This window comes from Echeneis naucrates, chromosome 20 (assembly GCF_900963305.1).
Source record: "Echeneis naucrates chromosome 20, fEcheNa1.1, whole genome shotgun sequence".
NCBI classification, from domain to species: Eukaryota; Metazoa; Chordata; class Actinopteri; order Carangiformes; family Echeneidae; genus Echeneis; species Echeneis naucrates.
Genome location: NC_042530.1, coordinates 13398448 through 13420214, shown reverse-complemented (window position 1 = coordinate 13420214; position 21767 = coordinate 13398448). Strand labels below are relative to the sequence as shown.

Here is a 21767-nt window from a genome sequence, read left to right as displayed (position 1 = left end):
CAGAGAGAATGCAGAGAGATTGCATTCATATTTAGGCTCCAGTTTGGGTTGAAGATGCTCTGAAAGATGGATTTTTGTCCACTGCCTCAGAAAATGCAGCTGTCCACTCATCCATCTTTGTCCAAGGACTTTACTTTGTGTATCATTGCAAATTAGGGTATGCTCAATAAGGCTATGTTTAATATTCCTATTAAGACAATATCATGAATTCCTGTGCTTCAGTTTTGACCCTCTTGTCAAAATGTGTCCATGGGCTGCTGCACTAAGAATTGAGCCTTCTGCTATGTACTGGGGCAACACAGACGAAGGATACAGGTACAGACTGAACATCATTACTCCAAGGAGGCATCTAAACAATCACAGTTGAGTGAACAGATGGTAGCTGCGGTTGGACTTAGCCACTACATGCGAAATATGTTATGTTTGAACGCTTACTGGAGATGAATGTCTTTCCCAGTGATACACAAAACCCAGACAGCTGCAGATGTCAAAAGAAATCTATCAGGTGTGATGAGACTCACAGGTGCAGGACCCTTCTTGATGGTCACGGTTGGAGTTGTGGCCCTCAGTGCTCCAGTAACACCATGGTAATATCTGAAGCAGACCTGTGTTTCAGCTGAGGAGGAAACACACACACACACACACACACACACACACATTAGAAAGGGAAGAAAATTAATGGAGTATTAGTTTCCTTGCACCAAAATTAAACGTAACTCTGAACTGTTTTGAACCTGGACTGTTAAAGCATGACTCTTTTTCAGTGTTACAGATGACTTACCACTTGCTGTTTCCACCATGTGATTGATCACTGCAACATTATTATACACAGCTCTACTAATACAGGTGTGGTTAATAAACAGCCATGCGCCTGTTTGTCCGTCTCACTAGCTCTCTATTTGACCAGCACAAATGTTTGTGTTAAATTAGGTGAAGGGGTTAAATCAAAAATCTGAAATAAATCTTTTAATTTATACATTATCATTTCCCAATGGTGGCAGTATCATATCACAAAAGCTGTTTTCAGTTTTTCAAACTTATATTGATGAGATATTATATAACAACAACAGCTGTTTGATGACGTTTACCATTTCTGGGACTTCCACAGTGGGGAAAATAGGGGAAGTTTCGCCAAAAAAAAAAAAATGCTTTGGACACACAAACAGATTGAGGTCATAGTAGAACTCTATTTTTCTGCTTGTTTGGCCACATTTGAACAATCTCTGATGGTTTGACAAGAAGAAGCACAGAAACTGGCTGAATGTTCTGTGCACAAATGAGCTTCCGGACTGGAGAGTAACATGGAAAAGCTAAATTATAGCTAATGATTTGTATTTGCATAGCCTTAAATAGTTGCAGTCTTTGTTTAATAAGGTCATAAAGCCGGGAGAAAACACTCCCTACTCAGACCAAGATCAAGGAAACAAAATGATAAACTAATGTACCCCATATCCAGACTGGATATCTGGATATGAGATCTGATATTATAATTATAGCAAACAACAACTCAGTATGTTCAAGATCCCCTTTAGATAGTAGGATAATGCTTTATGTACTCTAAAGTTTAGATATTACAAACATTATACAACCTTCTTAGCAATTAAGGAATTTTTAGGTTTTCGGATTTTTGGATTTATGTGTTTCTAAATCAAAATTGTGGTGTCAACCACAGAAAGGAGAATTGGTTGGTATTACATGAACAGACGATAGAATAAGCTAGAAAGACATAAAACATGAAGCTACTCTCACAATTAAACACAAGTGATTCTATCAGTAGTCAAGTAACTGAACAAACCCGTCTTATTCATTCTGGGGAGGCAAGAACCATATTCCACCAAATTTTATGTTTGTCTTCAGTTTTGAAAAAATGGGGTATTTAAATGGTCAAGACAGCATCCTGTGAGTCTAAGCTAAATGAATAGAACTAAACATCTCCTGTGGTTATATATGTCTTTTCATTTCATTGTTAACTGCATTCAAGTATGTGCTTCCTATTTTTATGTAATTAACATATTTCTTACAGCCATTAAAAAATACAAAATTGTTGTTGCAAATGGAAACAATCACAACTGAAACATCACAGAATAAATAAATAAATAAACATCTAAGCCATTTTTTACCGCCAGTGATACTTTAAAGCTCCTAACCATGAGTAGTGCTTGGACTAGTCGAACACAACAGCTAAAACAGCCTTCTCCAGCTGTGACAGGAAGGTTCTTTTCCCTAAGTGGAAACACCTGGGTGACTCTGTGCTGATAAATCTACCGTGTTTCATTTGTGCAGCCAGTCTCACTCATTCAATCCCCCCCGCCCCTAAATGCAGCAATTGTGCATCATTTGTGACTGTCAGCCTGCACCTATTTGCTCTCTGCTTCCCTCAAACGATGTGCTTCGGCAAGAAAACCTGTTACTGAGAGCTTGCACCGGTAACTCACATGCGGTGGCAGCAATATCCCAACTTAAAAGCTCAACCCAAGTTGCTGTTTGAGACAGAATATACTGTAAAAACACCACTGTGATGACACATAGGCTTAAAGACAACTGGAAACTACCTAATCTTGATAAATGATGTCAAGATTTGAAGAAATTGTTAGTGGGTCTGTAATTACCACTAATATAGGATTGCAGGCTGTTTACATTCTTTACATCTGATCTCTTTGGTGCAGTGAAAAGCGTGTGTATCTGTTTCAGAGCTGTGAGCCAAAATCAGTGTTACAATCAACCAGCTGTGACTCAACACTGACAAGTTATCGCCGTATAAAATTATTATGGGCAGTGTGTTAGCAAGCAGTCCTATTTATGGATTCAGAATTTAAGCAACATTGTCATTCATTTCATGTGACTGTGATTATCTATTTTTTTTTTTTTTTTTTTTTTTTTGGATTTCACTTCACTTTAATAAATTTCCTCTGATTAAGCAATGTATTGTTTTTATCTTTCTCACTGTGTTTTTCCTGGCTTTCCAGTTTTTGGTGTTAACTAAAAGCAAATTTATGAGATTCAAGATAACATTTCCTTAGTTCTTGCTATTTGTGTTTTTCATTTAATTGAAAGGGCTTTGTAAATAATGTCTGACTGACTGACTGCAGAATGTTTCTGTCAGTCCAATATTCATTATTTTTAAGGTCCGTTTTGGTCTTCACCATTTCCTCAGGAAAATATCTGTCGAGTTCAAGTCACCAGGTTATTATTTGTCAACGGCACTGGTCAAGTCAGTGCAAACCTGACCAAACTACACTCTATTTTAGCTTTCTTCAACTGTTTGCAGCAGAGCTGTAGAATACGTCCTAATTTCAGGGCCTTGAAATTTTACTAATGGTGCAGAGATGGTTTGATTTTGGCTTTTCTGCCTAAACTGACGTGGCAGACTGCATGTGAGGGGGAGAGCCCGACCGAAAATGCAGAATTCCAAACAGAAATATGACTTGGAGCAAGAAACAAAAATGATTTAACTGTACAATACAGTTGGTTAATGGAGCACCTCAACTTGAGCTGATTTTAATGAGAAACTGATTGCCCTCAGGGAAAATTGTTTTCTCCTTAAAAAAAAAGAGCAAAGGAGAGTTTTATAGTACTCACAGTCATTGAAGTGGGAGCTGGAGTCAATTTTCCAAACGATCTGTCCCTTGTGAGAACCGTTGATGCCTCGGTTCTTATAGTCCAGAAAGTTTTCAGACAAAGCCTCATCTGGAAATACAGATGAATCTGATGAAACCACACAGTTGCTGAATATAATTAATATAGCTATATTGTCTTGGAATGGGAGGATGCAGACGCCCCCATGTAAATTTATCTTCTGTCAATCAAACTCAAGTATTCAGTGCTACTGTATCATAGCTCACTTACCGACATGATACATCCCAATCCAGTCTCCAGCATCCACTTCCTCCTTAATGTCCCAGGTGATGACAAGGTCTTCAGACTGACCTATAGTGTAATGGGATGAGCTAATGGTGAGAGTGGAGCGGGCATCTGGGGAGACCAGATCAGTGTCACTGGTAGACCGCGACAGTCCCAGCATGAAGGCCTCCTGGTTCAGACCATTGACAGCGTAGGAATCAGGACCATAGCTGTGACGAACCGCATCCTTACAGCGCTGACGGGTCTGGCTGTTGCGGGTTGGTGAGGCCATTGCTGCCAGACCCAGGAACCGATTCTGGTACAAGTTCTGTAAAGAAATAGTCCATTACAAGCTTTTAGCTGAACAAAGTAAAAGAATTTCATTCTTCTTTTTTTTTTTTTTTGGCGAGATGAAATCTGATGAGAAAACAATTTCTTCTTTAATCCATACGACTTTCCACCTAAAAGCGGCTGGAGCTGACTAATGCCCAATGTTGTGTTTGACTCCTCTCACTTGGTGGCTAAGAAGCACACAGGCCCAGTGTGTGAATCTAATTGATTTAACAGCTTGCCTTTTAACAGTGACTACCATTTGAAAAGAAAGCTGCTAAATCACTGCTAAGCCAGGATGCCACTCATGCTGTGTTGCTGTGAGGATTCACATATCCTCCATTCTGCAGCTCAGATAAAATCATGTTACTATTTGTGATCACAATAGATCGCTAGGACCTTTTCTTAAACCACAAGGTTTACTAAAAGTAGCTAAGTTTACTAAGGTTAGTATTTCTGTGTCAAGTTAAAGGTGGTAATGTCAAAATCCAAACAAACTACAGAGACACACTGTTCCTATAACTTCAAACTATGTCTCTGCTTTAGGTGAAAATGAGCGCATTGTTGAGAAGCTACATGCTGTTTCACCACAGGATACATTAGAAATAAAGAAAGTAGAAATAAATATAAAGCAATGAGGGACAAATACAACTCTGATAAAAGGGTATAGTCAGCCGTATTTCTAGCTAGTTTGTTTCTCAGTCATTATAAAGATGTTAGAGAAATATTGTCAAATCAATGTTAAACATTTCATTTTGTTAAAGCTCAGAAAAAATGAAATGCTGCTTACACATTGCTGAATCAGTGATGTCACCTGGTACAGAACATTTATTTTATTTGGACAGTTAATAATTGTTATTTTATGAACATAAACCTTAAAATTACTTGAACAAGTCACTGATTTCAATAAAACACTGAGACAGTAGTGCAGTGGACACATTTCCACCTATTGATGTTTGTCAGGTATACGCCAGTTTGTCTTGAGGCTGACAGAGACGGTTCTGTTAAATTGGGACGAGATTCACAACACCAGAGGCTGACATGGTGGCGGTCTCAAACAAACCAATTTGTTTTTTTTTCCTGAATTATACTGGATTTGGAGAATATACAGAAGCATTATATAAGCCACTGTATATTCTATATTCCCTGTTGTTTCAGAGTGGAATGCTGGACAGGAAACATAAACAATGAAAACCTGTACTGGGAATGGTGCTGAAAATAGATGCCAGGTTATCATTTGACAAAATTCAGACATTTAAATCCGGGGCAACATTGATAGCTGCTGCAGTCCACGTTTTTTTAAAGCTGATGAATAATTCCAGGCCATCGTTTGTTTGGCGGGAATGTAAACAGGTAGTCTTTTTTTGGTTTTCTTTACCACTTGACACTGGTTTGCTGCTTTGATTTATTCAGTGCAATTGAAATGAAACGTCAGTTCAATTCATGTCACGTACACAGGTGTAAAATCTTGGGAATTGTAATTTTGAGGGCCAAATTCCAACACAATGTTGCACAATGCCATATAAATAAAAATAAATCCTGAAATAGAGTACAATAATATAGTTGGCCAAAACAACACAAACACTTACGCTATTCGCAGCCATGCAAAATACTCCGCCATTTGAGGGGTTAGTTTTTATTGATGTAGTGTTTTTTATTTTATTGAAGCTGTGCCAGAGAATTTTTTTAGTCCATATGTCCATAGAGGATAAAATAGCAGGAACACCCATAAGGTAAAACACCATTATACCAATATAATAACATCACAAATTAATAGCCTTGAAAATAACTGTGATATTGATATTAAATAGCGATTAATTCTTACTACAGTAGTAGTTAATGTATTTCTTGTGGTCGTTGTCACTACAAAATATTCATATTGGCTCAGATTCAGATGCTGAAATAGAAACTCTATCAATGTTGAACCTCTTCAAATCTGTAAACATGGTGTAAAGGTGTAGCTGTGAAGGTGTCGCCTGTTCCACTCAGAGATGAAGAGTCTGTTCAGCTTGGATGCTGTGATCGCTACAAGATGCAGCACCGTTACCACCTAGACCACATATAAGTGGGAGAGTTTTCCATTGTGGCATCTCTGATCAGATCAGAGAGTGTTCCAGTTAAAAAGGAGCTTCAGGGCACAACTCAGCCAGCCTTGACGGATCGGTCTAAATGCTGAAGCGCTGGGTGCGTGCAGTTGGTGATGGAGAAAGGTTATCCACACGCACAACACTATTATTATGTGCCTGCTTGTGTCACTATGTGGTATAAACATTAATGAGAAGCAAACAACCTTATGGATTTAGTCATGGGTTATACTAGTATATTACTTTTTAAATTGTTCAGGCAAATACTTGTCTTGTTAAAAACAGATTAGATTTTGGTATGAACTCATATGTACTTGATGATAGTGAATAAATAAGCATGTATGAAAACGGTTACTCTGAGACATAATATTGATGAAGCGAGATATCAAAATCCCATCATGTTCTAATCTGAAAGACAAACTGGGTTTTTGATGGTGGTAAGCAGGAAATGAGAAGGTGGTGGGTGATTGTGGGAGGGGGGGGCACTGACCTTGAAACTACAGAGCTGCATCAGCATAATGACCAGTCAACCCAAAGCAGACCAAAACCTAAGGGAAGTGGGAGGAGAAGGGTGGTGTGTTACAAACCACAGAACAAAAAGCAGAGGCAGTGAATGCAGCAGGTGAAAGTCAAGTATGGCATTTGCGCGCACTCTTGTTAGAAGGGGAAAACAGTGTCATCATACTTTCATACCTTATCTTTGTTAGATAAAAATATGAATAATTGAGAACGAGCACAGATGGACAGACAAGAGGAAACAGAGAGGCAGAACACTGAGCACTCCGCACAAAGACATGGAGGACAGAGATACGAGATAAGACAATGGACAGACACAACATCAGCATCTGATGATGTTCAACGTAAAACATATTGAACACAGCAACAAAAAAACAGCATCTCATCATGTTTTAACGTGCATCAGTTGGATGGTCATATGATTTGCATTGCTGCAGCAGAGAGGAGAGCCTGCAAGGGAAGAAAAAGATTAACAGGAATATGATGGAGTTTCCTTCACTTTAAAATGTTGTGATATTGTATGGCTCTACAGGGGATGCACTCACTGTGTTCATCAATACCACACTGATCATTAGCTTTTACTTAACTTAAAGTTGCTATACTAGGAACTATGAAGGGGTGCCTCATACAGCAGAACTGTCAAATAATTATGGATGCTATTGGGTTGATATTTAATAATATTATATGTTGTAATATCTCCTTCTATGTGCAATATTTTTCTTATAACGTCATTAAAACCTGCATTCAAGGTAATATGCTGCTTGTATATATATATATATATATATATCAGTCCCCATTCATGTTGATACTTGAAAGTACCATCAGTTATGACATAGCTTAGTAACTGCCAATAATAAACAAAAGCTTGATAACAAATTCAACATATTAACCTAAAAACTGCTTCTCAATGCATGACACATTTAGACTGTGCGATGGACTATGATGGTGACTAAATGTAATAATGTTCAATCATTTATGAACTACATCCAGATCTGCATAGGGAAGCAGCTGGATCCAAATTCAGACCATGGACCACCTATGAGGGCTCTCCTCACATGCAATAACAACTCTCAGTCCTCATTAGTCATATACAAGGATATTAGTATGTTGTCATGGCTACATAGCACATATATATTGTAATCTGAAGGGACATCTCCCCAGTTGATCTGACAATTGCAGAACTAACCAATAAAATTGCATTAAAGACAACATGATTATGAATCCAGTACGCATGAAGAGCAAAGAGTAAGGAGAGACTGGAAAGCCTCTGCTGGGACTGAGATGATCCAGTGCCATGGCTCAGTAAAGACTTCCATTATTGTAGTCTTCCTCCTTCAGCTTATTGCTCACCTCAGGACAAGTAACCATAGTAATGATCTAATTATTGCTGTCCACACTCTTTGTGTCTTGTCTTTGCGACTGCTCTACTTTCCACCTCACATGGAAACTGATATGCACTTTCTGTGGAGATTTGTTTCAAGACAAAGATTTCACCACACCTGCGTCTGTGTTAAAGATTCATTTTTCATGATTCTACAGGATAATACTAAATAATCTTTCTTTGTAGTATTAACTGGCTGCCCGGACAGCTCTAGAAAGTTGCATCTATAAACAACTGTTTAACCACAGCATGCCATTGTTTTTGTTTTCATAGCTGTATGTAATAGATTATTTAATCTGTGATACTGAAAATAAAAACTTAAAAAGGTCGCGATCTTCAATTCAGCTCTGGAGTTGTTAAGGACGAGCCACGTTTCTACAACTGCTGATGGCACTGATGTTTGGGCGAAGCTTCTGTTCAAATAACCCACTTATAACAGTGGCACGGCCTTTCTCCTCACGTGTATCTCTTATCCACTGCAGCCTCTGGCACTCAGTTGTGATCAAGGAAACCAGTACAGGGTTACAATTAAGTCTTTGTCTTAAGTGTTGTTTATTCCTGTTTATCATGCACCTTGCCATGTTGTAGTAAAAAATTGCCTTGTCTCATTCAAATGCAGGTCTTTATACTGAGATCAAACACTACATTTCAACTAGTTTATTTATGGGTCAGTTCTAGAGGGTATCTAAGCCAGACATATTGCCTCCAGTGCAACATGAAACTCAATTCATGGAAGATAGATAGGATTTAGGAAAATAAATACAATGAGCATCTGCACAAATGCACCTCTTGTCTTCTAATGGTCATCAAACATCTGTCCCTCACAGCCTGGTTTTGTGCAGACACCTCTGGCTTGGTTAGAATAAGCCATCTCTCTGAGTTAGCACTCCTTGCAATCAATTTTTACCAGCGGACCAGCTGGTCCATAGCAGAGGAGGTGGGAGTCTAAGGCTAGGCGACGTCATTGTTTACAACTAAGCAGCAGCTGCTACGGCAATGTGAATTCCCGGCAGAGGTTCCTTACAGAGGCGAGTAAACTGTCGCTGTATCGAAAAATAGTTCCAGTCATCTGACGTGAAAAAACAAACAAACAAAAAAAAAAAAAAACCCACCTTCCATTAGTATTATATAGATTGCATGTATGCAAACCACCATTGTGGATACCATTGCATTTCAATGGTATCCACTCTCAATAAATGTATTTCTCCATGGTAGCATTATGTTAGCCACAGAGGCGGCTAATATGTTTTGGTAGATTAACTGTTCACGTGATCTCCGGATGAGTCCTTCCTCCCTTTGGTGTGAATACCCCTTGTACCACAGTGTGAACAACCTTTCCCCCTGGTGTGCACCCCATTTCTCTGTGTAGTTTACATTTTTTCCTCCAATCACTAAACCAATGCTCTGGGTCAGTCGACTGCCTCAGACCTGCTCTGTGTCAGTCAGCTCACCGTATTCTGGAAAACCAATATGCATCTGCCACTACAGCAAATCTTGAAGAAAGACTCAAGTGATTTTCTTCAACAGTGAGCAGTTTGACACGAATCTTTCACAATCCAATCAGTGTGAAATAAGATGCCACTCAATTAATCAGCTCCAGGTTTTCAGAGTTAAAACTGGAACTATTTTTTCCTGTTACCATTAAATCCGCTCCTGTGTGTTCATTCAGTTTTCAGCTGTTTTCAGTAAAACTAACAGTCTAAACCCTGCTATTGGTCTCTACAGAGGCTGTTATGTTCATTACATACTCCAATAGGATAGAGGAACAAACCACATGCTGATGATCTGGCTGTAGCTAAACACATACCGGAACTAAAAATGTCCTTTAAATAGCCTGTGGAGGACTCCACAGAAAAAACACAGGGATTATAGTGGTGATGAAGGTGTATAATGTGATAACATCTAATATAAATTGCCATTACTGTCGTATTTTGGCTTGTAAATACCTATAATTATTTACACTAATATTTGAGCACTAACACGACTGTGAGAATGGTCATTTTCAGCGCAGCACTAAGCCAAATATCATCATCATTTTCATAATTGTTTTGTTCATTCAAACTGTCTTACAGCCACGCAACTGGCATGCACATCATAAAATGAAACAAACTGTCATTCAGTGTGTGCATCACACTCGGAGGTGGCTGATTGGACTTTGACTGCCACCACTCTTATTAACACTGGTGTGAATGCAATAGTCGTCCATTGTTACTTTAATAGTCTATATGAGCTGAACAGGATTTCTTGGTATCATGCCTGTATGAATATTATGTTTTTCTGGGTGGAAAAAAGTACGGAAATAGATTTACAGTTGGGCATTATAAACCGCTTCCCCTCTCACTGGACTGATTCTGCCATGCTTGACTTGTGTAAGAGAATAACACCAGTTATCAGCTCAATCAGCAACACTTGGATCAGAGATGGATGTCTGTTATGCCGATACTGGCTAATGTAGCCGCTGGCCTTAAGCACAGGAGGAGAGGAGTGGGCTACAGAAGGCTGCTGAGCTCATGTCTCTCTAACTCCACACCCCTCTTGAGACACACAAAGCTTTCAAACTACAACTTTTTTCCCCCCCACACAATATCATGGTTTCCTATATTAAAAGGACATTCAAAAAAACCCAGGCCTAACTCAGTACATCTAAGATCGATTTAATCAAATCTCTATAGTTCACAGTAACTAATATCCAAAGTCTGGTTATCACAAAGACCAGTTAATACGAGTTACACTGCATCCAAATCCTCCAACTTAAAACCGTCTCTCTGCCTCAGAGTCACTGCTATATATCATACTGTAAATCAATAAAGTTCTATATACAGCACACTGTGATGAATACAGCCTGCAGCTTTTCAGAGTACTTATCTCTGCTTCTTCAGCATCATCACTCCCTTCAATATTTTTACAGGAATGAGTCTTGGGAGAAATTTCACTTCAAACAACATTTCATCATTGGAATGCAACTAATTTGGATTTTCATTCCTGGTTTACTTATTTTGGTTTGTCAATTTTCTTTTCTTTTGATCGTCGTATGAATCAATCAGCTAAATATATCCATTACCGGACATTAAGTTTTACTGGTCAACAATCACTATGCAGAAAAAAATAGAAAATAACAAGTCAATGAGTTATACTTTTAAATGTCAGCTTTTTTAGGTCCATACATGTTTATGAAGACGAACATAGAACTGGTTGAACAGCTAAATGTTTAAATATCAGGGTATTATGAATTGGCAGAAAAGAAATAACCAGTAAATTCACAGAGGCAATTATCCTATCATTTATCCCCTCAGTATCACAACACTGGACCCTGTGTAAAAGACATGGCTGTAATCCTGTTATATAAACTATCTTGATCTTAAGCCCAGTTTGAGTTAGGAGATAAAACTGAACTTAATTAGTCAGCAAACTCTAACCCATTAATTCTTGTAATTTAAAAAAAAAACATAACTGTGCTTGTGCAGCTGGGCACTGTTGGGCATTTTGTTTTTTATTTTTTTTAAACATTCCTTTCACTAAATATTTTATTGACACATGCGGCTTCAATAATGAAAATAATCATTAGTGGCCTTGTCGCTAATAAATTAATCCAAAAGTGGCAGGTTTACAGCACAGTTTGAGCTCTGGTGAACGTTGCGTGTAAAGAAGTCTGCCAGGGATCACCATACAAATTCTGTGAATAATACAGTTAAAAGAATCTACTGTTGAGTCTACATCTGTCTGTTCAGGGCCAATGTGGTAAAACATCACAGAGCTGTATCCTCTATAAAAGAAGATGAGTCACACAAAGAAAGCAGTCCTTGTCAATGTCAGATCGCTGCACTTTTTCATTTTCGAAGCGCACCAGCACAACATGTTGTTGCAGGACAGAAGATTTAAAAAGAAAAAGAGAGATGTCCAGGTAACATTATTTACAATTTTAACAATTTCAAAGGTTAGCCACTGTTGTGAGAGATAAATGGCAGCTTGCATACTGACAAGAATACATACAAGTTGAATAACTACAGATGCACTGGTACAACCCCTTCAGTGTTGCCAGAGAATACTAGTCTTCAAAGGCTAGCCGAGTTCACCTCAGGGACTTCTGCCAAGCCCTGCAGGGCATGATGCACTAAAGTGGCTTCATAAGCAAGACCAACTTTACACCCACAAAAACTGAAGTCACAATTCCTCTGCCTGCGTTGGCTAATGTTATGCATAGCTGAACCAATGTGGAGAAGATGTGCATATTTGTGTTAGAAGGAGCTAGAAGGAAACCATTCGATATTGTTGTGGTTATCCTGGAGACATAAATTCCTCACCAGCCTGGCAATATGACAATCATCACTGAAATTATCTAGCCCAAAGTCTGCAAAATGTATATTTAAAAAGCTTGCTGCACTTTGGAAAATAAATGTGTTCCATTTAGGACAGCATCTGTTCTCATGAAACTAATTCCTTGATTCACGACTGAAAGTACGAAGACTTCAATCACTCTCCTGGTACCAGGACACAGAGGAAAACAAAAGGAAAATGCGGGTCATGTGTTGCTCCAGTATTTAAGAGGATTTTGAGGATGGGAGTCCCCGCACAAAGAGCGAAAGGGGAAGCCTCCTCCTGTATTTAGAGCCCAGTAGATCCCAATTAGGGCGAACAAACACATCACGCCAAACACCATTAAGAAAATGAATTCATCTGGAGCTGCATTTGCTCACCAGGAAACATGTCGTGTTTACATGGAAGATGACTCAAGCTTTTCTCACACTCGCACTCGTTATTTCATTCTGCACACGTCCCACAGCTCGTGATAACCCAATCTCAGCTTCTTTTTGATTTATTATTGTTTCTTTTTTTTTTTTTTACTTGATGTAATGCCAACTTGTGGGGATGCTGCAGCTAGCAGTGGTGACAAAATTAAGCTGGCTGTTAAAACATAAGCCACATAGCTGCTGCTTGGCGATGCCAGATAACAGACGAGAGAGAGAGAGAGAGAAACCAGAAAGATATGTTCTTTTGTCGTTTCATCTCGACGTCTTGAAATGTGCTTTAAGCCCGTGGCCCCTATGTCTCCTCCGGTCCGAGGGTAATGACACATTTTCGGGTCTCCGGAGCGCTGGGCCGCTGCTGGAGACGGATGGGAAACTGGCTACATCACCTAACGTTACGCTACACAGCGGCAATGGAGGGCGACCTACCTGGGATAAAATAACCTGCCGGTGGATCATTCTCCCTAAAGGTGACGGGGGCGAGGAGTCGAAGAGGTGGAACCCCCTCCCTGCTAATTTCCACGGGGCTCCATTTCGACGGGTAAAGAGAGAGAAGGGTGAGAAGGGACACAAACAAACGGCGGAGCGAATCAAAGGCCGACGAAGCATGAGAGAGAGGCGGAGAGGAGCGCCAGTCCCATCCTTTCCTCTTTTTCTGGACCACAGTCCAGCTAGACTGGATTAAACCGACTGCTTCCGGCCTGGACAAAACTGAGACGTCTGCGTTTTTTTTAATTTGTTGTTTTATGTGGATATTTTTTGTGGGTAAAATAACATAGATAATATTCCTACAAAGTGTGAAAACGTGATTTGGTTGAGATAGTGTCTCTCTCTAATCTGATCAGATTAGGCGATAGCAATTGGAAGTGCGCTTTTATTTTGAAAGCTCCTCTTCTGGTCATAGTCGAGAACAATCTGTCGGGCTTGACGCAGCTGGGTACCAGAGTCCTCCAGCCAATCAGAGAACGCGCCTCTCTCCTCGCGTCCTCTCCTCACCCTCCTCCACCCACCAACGCAGCCCCGCCCCCTCGCCTTTTTTTATTTATTGATGGTGGTGTCTCAACTCTAACTAGCCTTTATTATTTTTTATTACTTTTGTCCTATTACTGGTTCTTAGTTCTTATTTCAGCCTACATGGGTGATGGCTTTAAGTTCTGGCTGTTTTCTCTCAACACAATTTTAACCCCCAGTAAGACTTATATTCAGGGATAGTGCAATATTTGTATCTATCTTATTGTTTACATGGAGCTTTATTATTTTATTTATTTTATCTTATCTTATCTTAAAGAATACAGTTAACTGTAAATGAAATACTGTTCTCTAAAATTTTCATGTCAAAAATAAAGGAAATATTCATTCATTCATCTTCCACCGCTTATCCATTTCTAGGTCACAGGGGGTGCTGGAGTCAATCCCAGATCACATTGGATGAGGGCGGGGTACACCCTTGACAAGTCGACAGTCCATCACAGTGCCAACACACAGAAACAGACAGAGACAGACAGAGACCAACAACTACTCAGACTCACACTCAGGCCTATGGACAATTGAGAGTCACCAGTTAACCCAAACATGATGTCTTTGGATGGTGGAAGGAAACCAGAGGGAACCCACGCAAGCACGGAGAGAACATGCAAACTCTGCACAAAAAGGCCCCAGGCCCTGGAACCAAACCCGTGACCTTTTTGTTGTGGGGCAATCACGCTAACCACTATGCCGCTGTGCCGCCCTAATGGAAATATTTCTTACAAAAATCTTGTGACATGAAATAACATGACTTCCAACTGAATAAATTATTGTGAAAGGCAGCAGGATGAAATTGTAATAATATATTATTACGTAGAACTGAGGTCACATCTAATTTGTTTTGATGGCTATCCTTTTTTATATATGTTCAGTGTTTATTCATGTATAAAATTTTTCATAAAATTTTCAAATCACAAACTCAAAAACTGTTTTCAGGCATTCATTACATCATAATTAATACCAAAAACAACTTTTTTGTGTGATTAGTGGTGGTCTAGTAGAGCCAAATATCCAATTCTTTTATCCTAAATTTGCAACAACTATGATGAAATAAGAAGTGCATATGATTGTCATACAGGAATGATATGTGGTTGTAGAGATACTGAAGATGTATGGGACAGAGAAATATAATAATAGCTGTGCACAATGCACTCACAAAGAATCCCAAACTCGGATATGATCACAAAGAAGCAAAAAGACAAATATCTTTGAATGGTCGTATGGTGGCAGAGAGGGTCCCAGCATGCAGCGCAATAAGCAATGGGCTGTGGGCTAAACAACCCCAGAAGAAGATCAAGCAGCTGTAATTCTGAGTAAACTACAGCGCCATCTGTTGCAACATATTTAATGGAAACATCTTGACCAGATGAAAAGTGATGCAGGGACCTTGAACTCACTGTAAATTTACTCAAGTCAAGAAAAAAGGAAGCGGTAAATCTGTCTTAGAGAAGCACTCGCTATGAAAGATTTTATGAAACCAAATGAAATTTGGTATTATTTTCGTCAGTTAACAGTTAACATTGTATGCTGTGTAGCATGAACACTAATGCCTCAGGACAAATAAAAAGAAAAACCCAATTTTCATTATGTATCGAAACTGAATGGAAACCAGCTGCTGTTAAAAACACATGATACAAAAAAAGCAATCATTTTATAATCTGTTTTTGTGCCTTCTATTGAGGAACAAATGCTTGACAGATGTTCACCGTGAATAAGGTGAGGACAATACAAAACAGAGAAAACAGAATGACAGGGAGTAAGGTTTAGTTCGAAGGTAAAAACTTCAGATGAGTTGAAATAACTTACGCCGTAAAAAGTCCACTGAGAGATGATTGTTGCTCAAACGGATCTTCACTGAAGGTGAAAACAGTGCCATGATAATAAAGATGTCATGGTTAAAATGTCTGTCTGCTTGGAAATGGATGGGCTTCGGTCTCCATGGCCTCCAAACACTGCAATCAAAGGAGGTTAGAGAAAAGTAAACATGGTGTTGGGCCTTGAACTGTCTGGCACATCCAACAGTCCCTTTCATCCATTCAATCACACTCTGTAATGTTTTAATCACAAACATATGTGCTTTATTTACTTACAATGGCAAATTGATTAAAGAGCCACATGGGATAAATTGAGACAATCATAGAACTTGCTAGAGTCACAGACTGAAATGCAAAAAAGTGCTGCAGGTATAACTCTTTTAGGTTATTTTCAAAGCATTACTCAATCTCCCGTGACAGATTCTTCTGTAAAGTGTGATTCTGAGTGGGGTGAGGGTGCAGACACCAAATCTATCATTGCATCATCTGATAGGGGCTGACAGCTGACAACCTGCCTGGGTTTTGCTTTGATAGACAGAGGAGGAGTTGATCCTGTTTCAGTCTGGTGGCATGAAAACATGTCATACGTGAATGAATGATGAGCTGATGAATTATGCCAAGTATTTGAACAACTTGCAATGGATATAGTTTGCAGTGCATTTAGCATTTTGAGCAGCTGAACCTGCTATACTAAAAAGACAAATAACATGTAAATGCCACTTTTTAAAAATTTGGGATCTCTGCATCAACATTCAAAATTATGTGTAATGATCAAAACATCTGTGTGACTTAAGCTATTTATTGATTTGGTCTACAGTAATAACTCGTCACCCTATTTATCTCGTGCAAGTATTTGACAATGTGGTTATGATTTTTCTGAATTTAGAAATGGATATACTGTAGTATTTGGGGGTTTTGTGTTTTCTGATTGGTGAGTGCCTGAGCCAGAGGAATTATATTTTTGGATTGTCCATCCGCACATATGTGTGTCCCTTTTTTTTTTTTTTTAATGTGACATATTAGAAATATCTTGATGCATATTCTTCAAATTCAACTTTTGGTTGGTTAGAAGTGAGAAGTCAAGCCATGGCGACCGAGGAAAATATGCCTTTGGCATCCTAAATCCACTCTGAGGGAATGTCATTAATTTTGTCAACGTTCACTTGGACTCATGGATGAATTAATTAGAATATGGTAACCAAGAGTCATGTGAAATGTGACCCCATTAAACACATTTTTGGCTTAAACTCGCAAACTGATATACTAAGTAGAAGCAGTTCAACATTAAATTGGAGTAGTGGCTTGCTGAAGTTGTTGTCCTAAATTTAATCATGATTAAATCCATTAGACTCCCACAACATTACATTCAAGGTATATATGTCTGGTTCTATTTTAGTAGTTTTTTTATTCCTTCCTTGTGAATGTCATAAATATTGTAGTAGAGCTGAGCCACTTCTTTGTATACAGTGGCTTACAAAATGTTTAGATATTTAAAGTTATTTATTATATTTTTGTTGCCTACAGTTTGTTAACATCTCCATATATTATGGCATGTTTAAAAATAATGAGTTGTCGGTTGGGGAATTCACCGGAGTTGGCCCTGAGCATATATTTTCTAAATCACTTGTTCTCAACTTCTGAAGTGCACATGAGGGAATTAGTTTAGATCAGGTTTTCTTCAAAGTTAGTTTATTATAGTTTAATACAATACAACATTGCCTCTTCAGGCCTATAAAGGCTATTCAAATATTTAAATAAAAATGGTATATGAACGGAAAATTGCTTAGAACAGATCTCCGCTCATGCAGGATGTATTAGAAATGACTATTGTATTATAAAAAAGATTGGATAAGCATGGTTTCAGGCCAACTGTAGTGGATGATTTATCACTGTAATCATTCCCTGCATACATCAGAGTAAGTGGACTGTTCCTCTGGTGTCATCTACTGGACAGAACTAGTTAATACCTCTGTATTTCACCAACAGCTGACCACACCTCCCCTGATCCAAAAGACAGAATTCATTAAGCCGTGAGCTGTAAACAAACCAGCAGTGCTTTGACAAAGACAGTATTTAAGATGAACTTTGTTAGTATGCCTCACAAATATTACATATATGGAATCACTGTGCAATGACTCGGTTTATATTCTGCCTGTGCTTTTCGAGGATGAGGGAATGGGAGAGTGTAGGATAGGAGAGAGTGGGCGAGACAGAAATTGCCACAATGAATGTAAATGAGTAACCAACATTTACATCTTCATGGGTTGGCTGCACTTGCGGTCCCCTGATATCTCCCCGTCTCCCTGTCACTCCACCCCCTCATATTATCCTCTATTCCCTTTCATTCCTCTCCACTTCCTCTCACTCACTGCCTTTATCCATTGTTCTCTTCCCTTGGCTTACACTGATACCACCTCCTCCTCCTCCTCCTCCTCCACCACCTCCTCCTACTTCCAGTTCTTGGTTTCATTTTCCTGGTCCTTCTGTCAGCTCCTCTCCATTAAGGTTGATTCATTGAAGTACAAGGAGCAACAGCTACCTATTCATCTCTCCACTGACTGAGACATGAGAAGAAGAAGGAGGAGGAGGAGGAGGGAGAGGGAGGAGGGAGACAAGATTACTTTTTTTGTGATGTCCTGTAACTACACACTTACGCCCACTACTGCTACACACTGCTGTTCTTCACACAAGACAACACATCCTAAAACACAGCTTTAGGATGGCAAAAGTCCCACTTAAACACGTAATATTTGCATTGATACAGAATCTGCGATATATCAATCATGCTACTTTTGTAATTTTTGCAGGGGAGAAACTAAGTTGGATGTGCCCCGTTTCCCTTTCAAATCAAATAGAATCTTTAATCAAATTTTTACAATAATCAGTCACAAGGACAAATCTTTCATCAGTTCTCATCAGCTCTGTCCTCTTTTCGCTTGATGGATTTTTAAGCTATTTTGGTTTTGTGGCCAACCTGCTTTACTGCTTTACTGTTTTGTACTCACTGCTCTCATCAACCATGTGTCCAGCGGCAACAGGTAACTGTTCAGAGGAGAAGCTCTTGAAGCCAACTCTGCACCACCTGCTCGGGACCAAACAGCTTACATTATACGGTAGAATGAAAACACTGCTCCAAAACAATGCATATATTTCACTCTATGTGCCGGATGTTTAAATAAGGCAACTGCTATCTAACAATTCCATTGGCACAATTACATATGTCAATGATGTTGTGCTGTTCCGTGGGACATGCACTTTACTTACCAACTTTCAACACATACATTTCACTCTAATGGTCTGTCAATCTTTAGCAAATCCAAAGAATGACTCCGCATGCGGGCATAGAGCAGGAAACTTAATTTGTTCAGCTAATAAGACACCTGTTACACACGTATTAAAGCCTGTCTGGCTCATGTCATAATGTATGAAAGCCCTCAACTTCCTTTGCTTTTTCCTTAGTGCTTTAGAACCAAAATGGTACAGTTTTTCTACAAAAAACATCCTAAAGTTTCACATGGTCAGGAGAGACATAAGGTTCACATAAGGTTCATCACTGCCATCATTCCTGCCAATAATTGTTATAGCATACATTTTGTGGAATCAGATCACAAAATGTTAAACATGTCCTGCAGACAACCAGAAGCGTTCGGATATATTTGACCATTAATCACAAAATTCATGAAACCAAAGTTGAATCTAAGAGGTAGCCACACTGTGATAAAGTGGGATAATTATTTGCTGTAGCCACTTTTCTCTCAACCTGCTTCACACATCTACTCCAGCAGAAGTGCTTTCCAGAGGGCCTTTCAATGGCCATTTGCCATGATGTTTGGTATTATAATTTTCTGCTGTTAAACTTTACTGTAGCTGGAAGTCATGTAATTTTCTTCGGGTCCAGGGCAGGGAGAGAAATTGTACATTGTATTACATACTGTTGAGTAATACTGCAGCACATTTTGCATCAGAGCATTATAACCACTTGTGAAACATAGTGAAACATAGTACTGATGTGTTGATGCATATACTATCTGCAATTTTTTTATCACATGACAATATTGCGATTGACGATATTGCTGACTTTTTGTGTGCATGTTTTTTTAGCATAATTTCTATGTGGTCTTATTAGAAACTTTTCATCTTAATTATTAGCAATTCATCATGAGTTAATGAATGAAAATTAAGATGACGAGATACAGAAGACCCTTGATGTGAAGAATGTGGATGTTTTTTGGGTTTTAATTACAAAATTATTATTATCAATATTATAATTAGACTGCAGATAAAGCAGCCAAACCCCAGCTTGTTTACCTTTACATTGACACTATTGTCAGTGTATTTTACTTTTGGGATGGCGATGCAAGGCACTGTGGAGAGTAATTAAAACGCATTCTCTGCTCCTTGTTAGCGAGCTGGTTTTCCAGACAGTTTTGTGGGTGCATTAAAGGGCATTTAGGAGTAGTATTAAACCAGAACGTGAAAAGAAAAAAAAAAATGCTATCTTTTAAGGTCAATAACTTCTGATTTATTTGGAAAGGTTTTCAAAAGTAAAAAAAAAAAGTGTGTGCTTTCAGGTAAACAACCAACCAACCAAACAAGAAAAAAAAAAAAAACAAACAACAACTAATACCCCAACCCTGCCTTCAGTCCAAGCTATTGTCTGACTTACTTGTGCATGTTACTAGACTCCTGCCCCACACACAAATTTTCTTAAATTACAGGACAGACATATCGAAAAACATGAGAGATGAACTCCTCATTTTATTTGGAGCCACGCTTCCGCTCCACTAGCTGCTGTAACTCAGTTCAAGCTCTTCTTCTGCATTTCTCCCATCTCGTGAAAAATGAAGTGCATTCCTCGGGTTTACTTTCATGTTCTAAGACAGATTGCCCTCCACTGCAGCTGCTGCTTTTACATATAAACCTTCGTAATCTTATTAAAGTTAGTCTGGAGCCATTATACAGTGCTGGAACCGAACACAGTGCCATGAATAAAACTACAAGGGGGCAGCAGCACAAGTACTTGTTTCAGTGTAAGCTGGCCTGGTTCATAATGCTCTGGAGACCAACCCTCAAATGTCCAGGCTTTATTGGAAAACAAATTGATTTTTTAAAAACATTAAACACTAGACAAAAGATATCTCATACTTAAATATAAAGATTGTAGTGGCTACAAATGATACAAAAGATTTTCTTCTGGTACAGAATCTCAAAGTTCTGCTTCCATTTTTAGTTTGCCTATTTTTTTTATTTTCATCTTGACAAATCACTCTACATGCGCCAAGCCATCAGTTAACAGAGAAGTTGTGTTAGCAATTATCTGGAGCAATTTAATCATTCCTCATGAATTCAGCCAGGTAGGTTGATATTTTGCTGAATAAACCACTCATAACCCCCCCCCCCAACCCAGAAACGGAAAAGCGGTAGAAGATGGATGGATGGAACCACTAATAATTATGAAGGGGACCAGGATGTGGGTTGGGGCATTTGACATTTTGCCACTACACAGCAATTTTTTATTCACTGTTGATACAAAAAATACTGAATAGTGTCACTTATTTTGTCCTTGTAGAGAAGGGTGACAGTCACTGAGCTATGTCCAAGGTATAAATAAATGCTGAGTGGCATTAAAGGAAACACTTGATGAAATGAATGGAAAACCAAATATTTCACTGTAGGTGACAAAGGGTTGATGTCTGTTTCATTACATGTATGTATCATATTTATATAGTCACATCGCTCAAATAAAGCCACAAGTTAAGTAGATACAAACATACACTTCTATGGTTTAGATACAGACAAGTCTCTATCATCAAATCTCATTCAGGGAAAGAATCAGCCTCTCCGCAAACCCCATAGAAGATAAGACTGAAAATAGAGAGAAACAAAGCAGATAAAATAGTGTCACAGAGAGAAACCACTTGTTATGGTGACTGAGTAGGAGGGATGGAATCCTCTGCAGTGTTTGCAGTGTCATACCTTCTCCTAGTACTAGAGGGCAGTGTGGTCATTCTCCGCAGCTGATCTGCTGCAG

At 38.9% G+C, this 21767-nt stretch overlaps 1 protein-coding gene across 2 annotated transcripts in view; it reads right to left on the bottom strand.

Moving 5' to 3' along the window:
- The window catches only part of LOC115060977 (E3 ubiquitin-protein ligase HECW1), a 57708-nt gene extending 44306 nt beyond the window's left edge, over window positions 1-13402 (bottom strand). For both annotated transcript variants that reach the window (XR_003842303.1, XM_029529172.1), the window contains exons 1-4: window positions 13326-13402; window positions 3847-4168; window positions 3580-3687; window positions 522-616 (exon numbers count right to left, since the gene is read on the bottom strand). Coding sequence is in view for 1 of the 2 variants with exons in the window: in XM_029529172.1 (XP_029385032.1) it covers window positions 522-616; window positions 3580-3687; window positions 3847-4168; window positions 13326-13355 (555 nt within the window). In the remaining variant the exon portion in view is untranslated. The remainder of the gene's footprint in view (window positions 1-521; window positions 617-3579; window positions 3688-3846; window positions 4169-13325) is intronic.
- Window positions 13403-21767: the final 8365 nt, after the last annotated feature.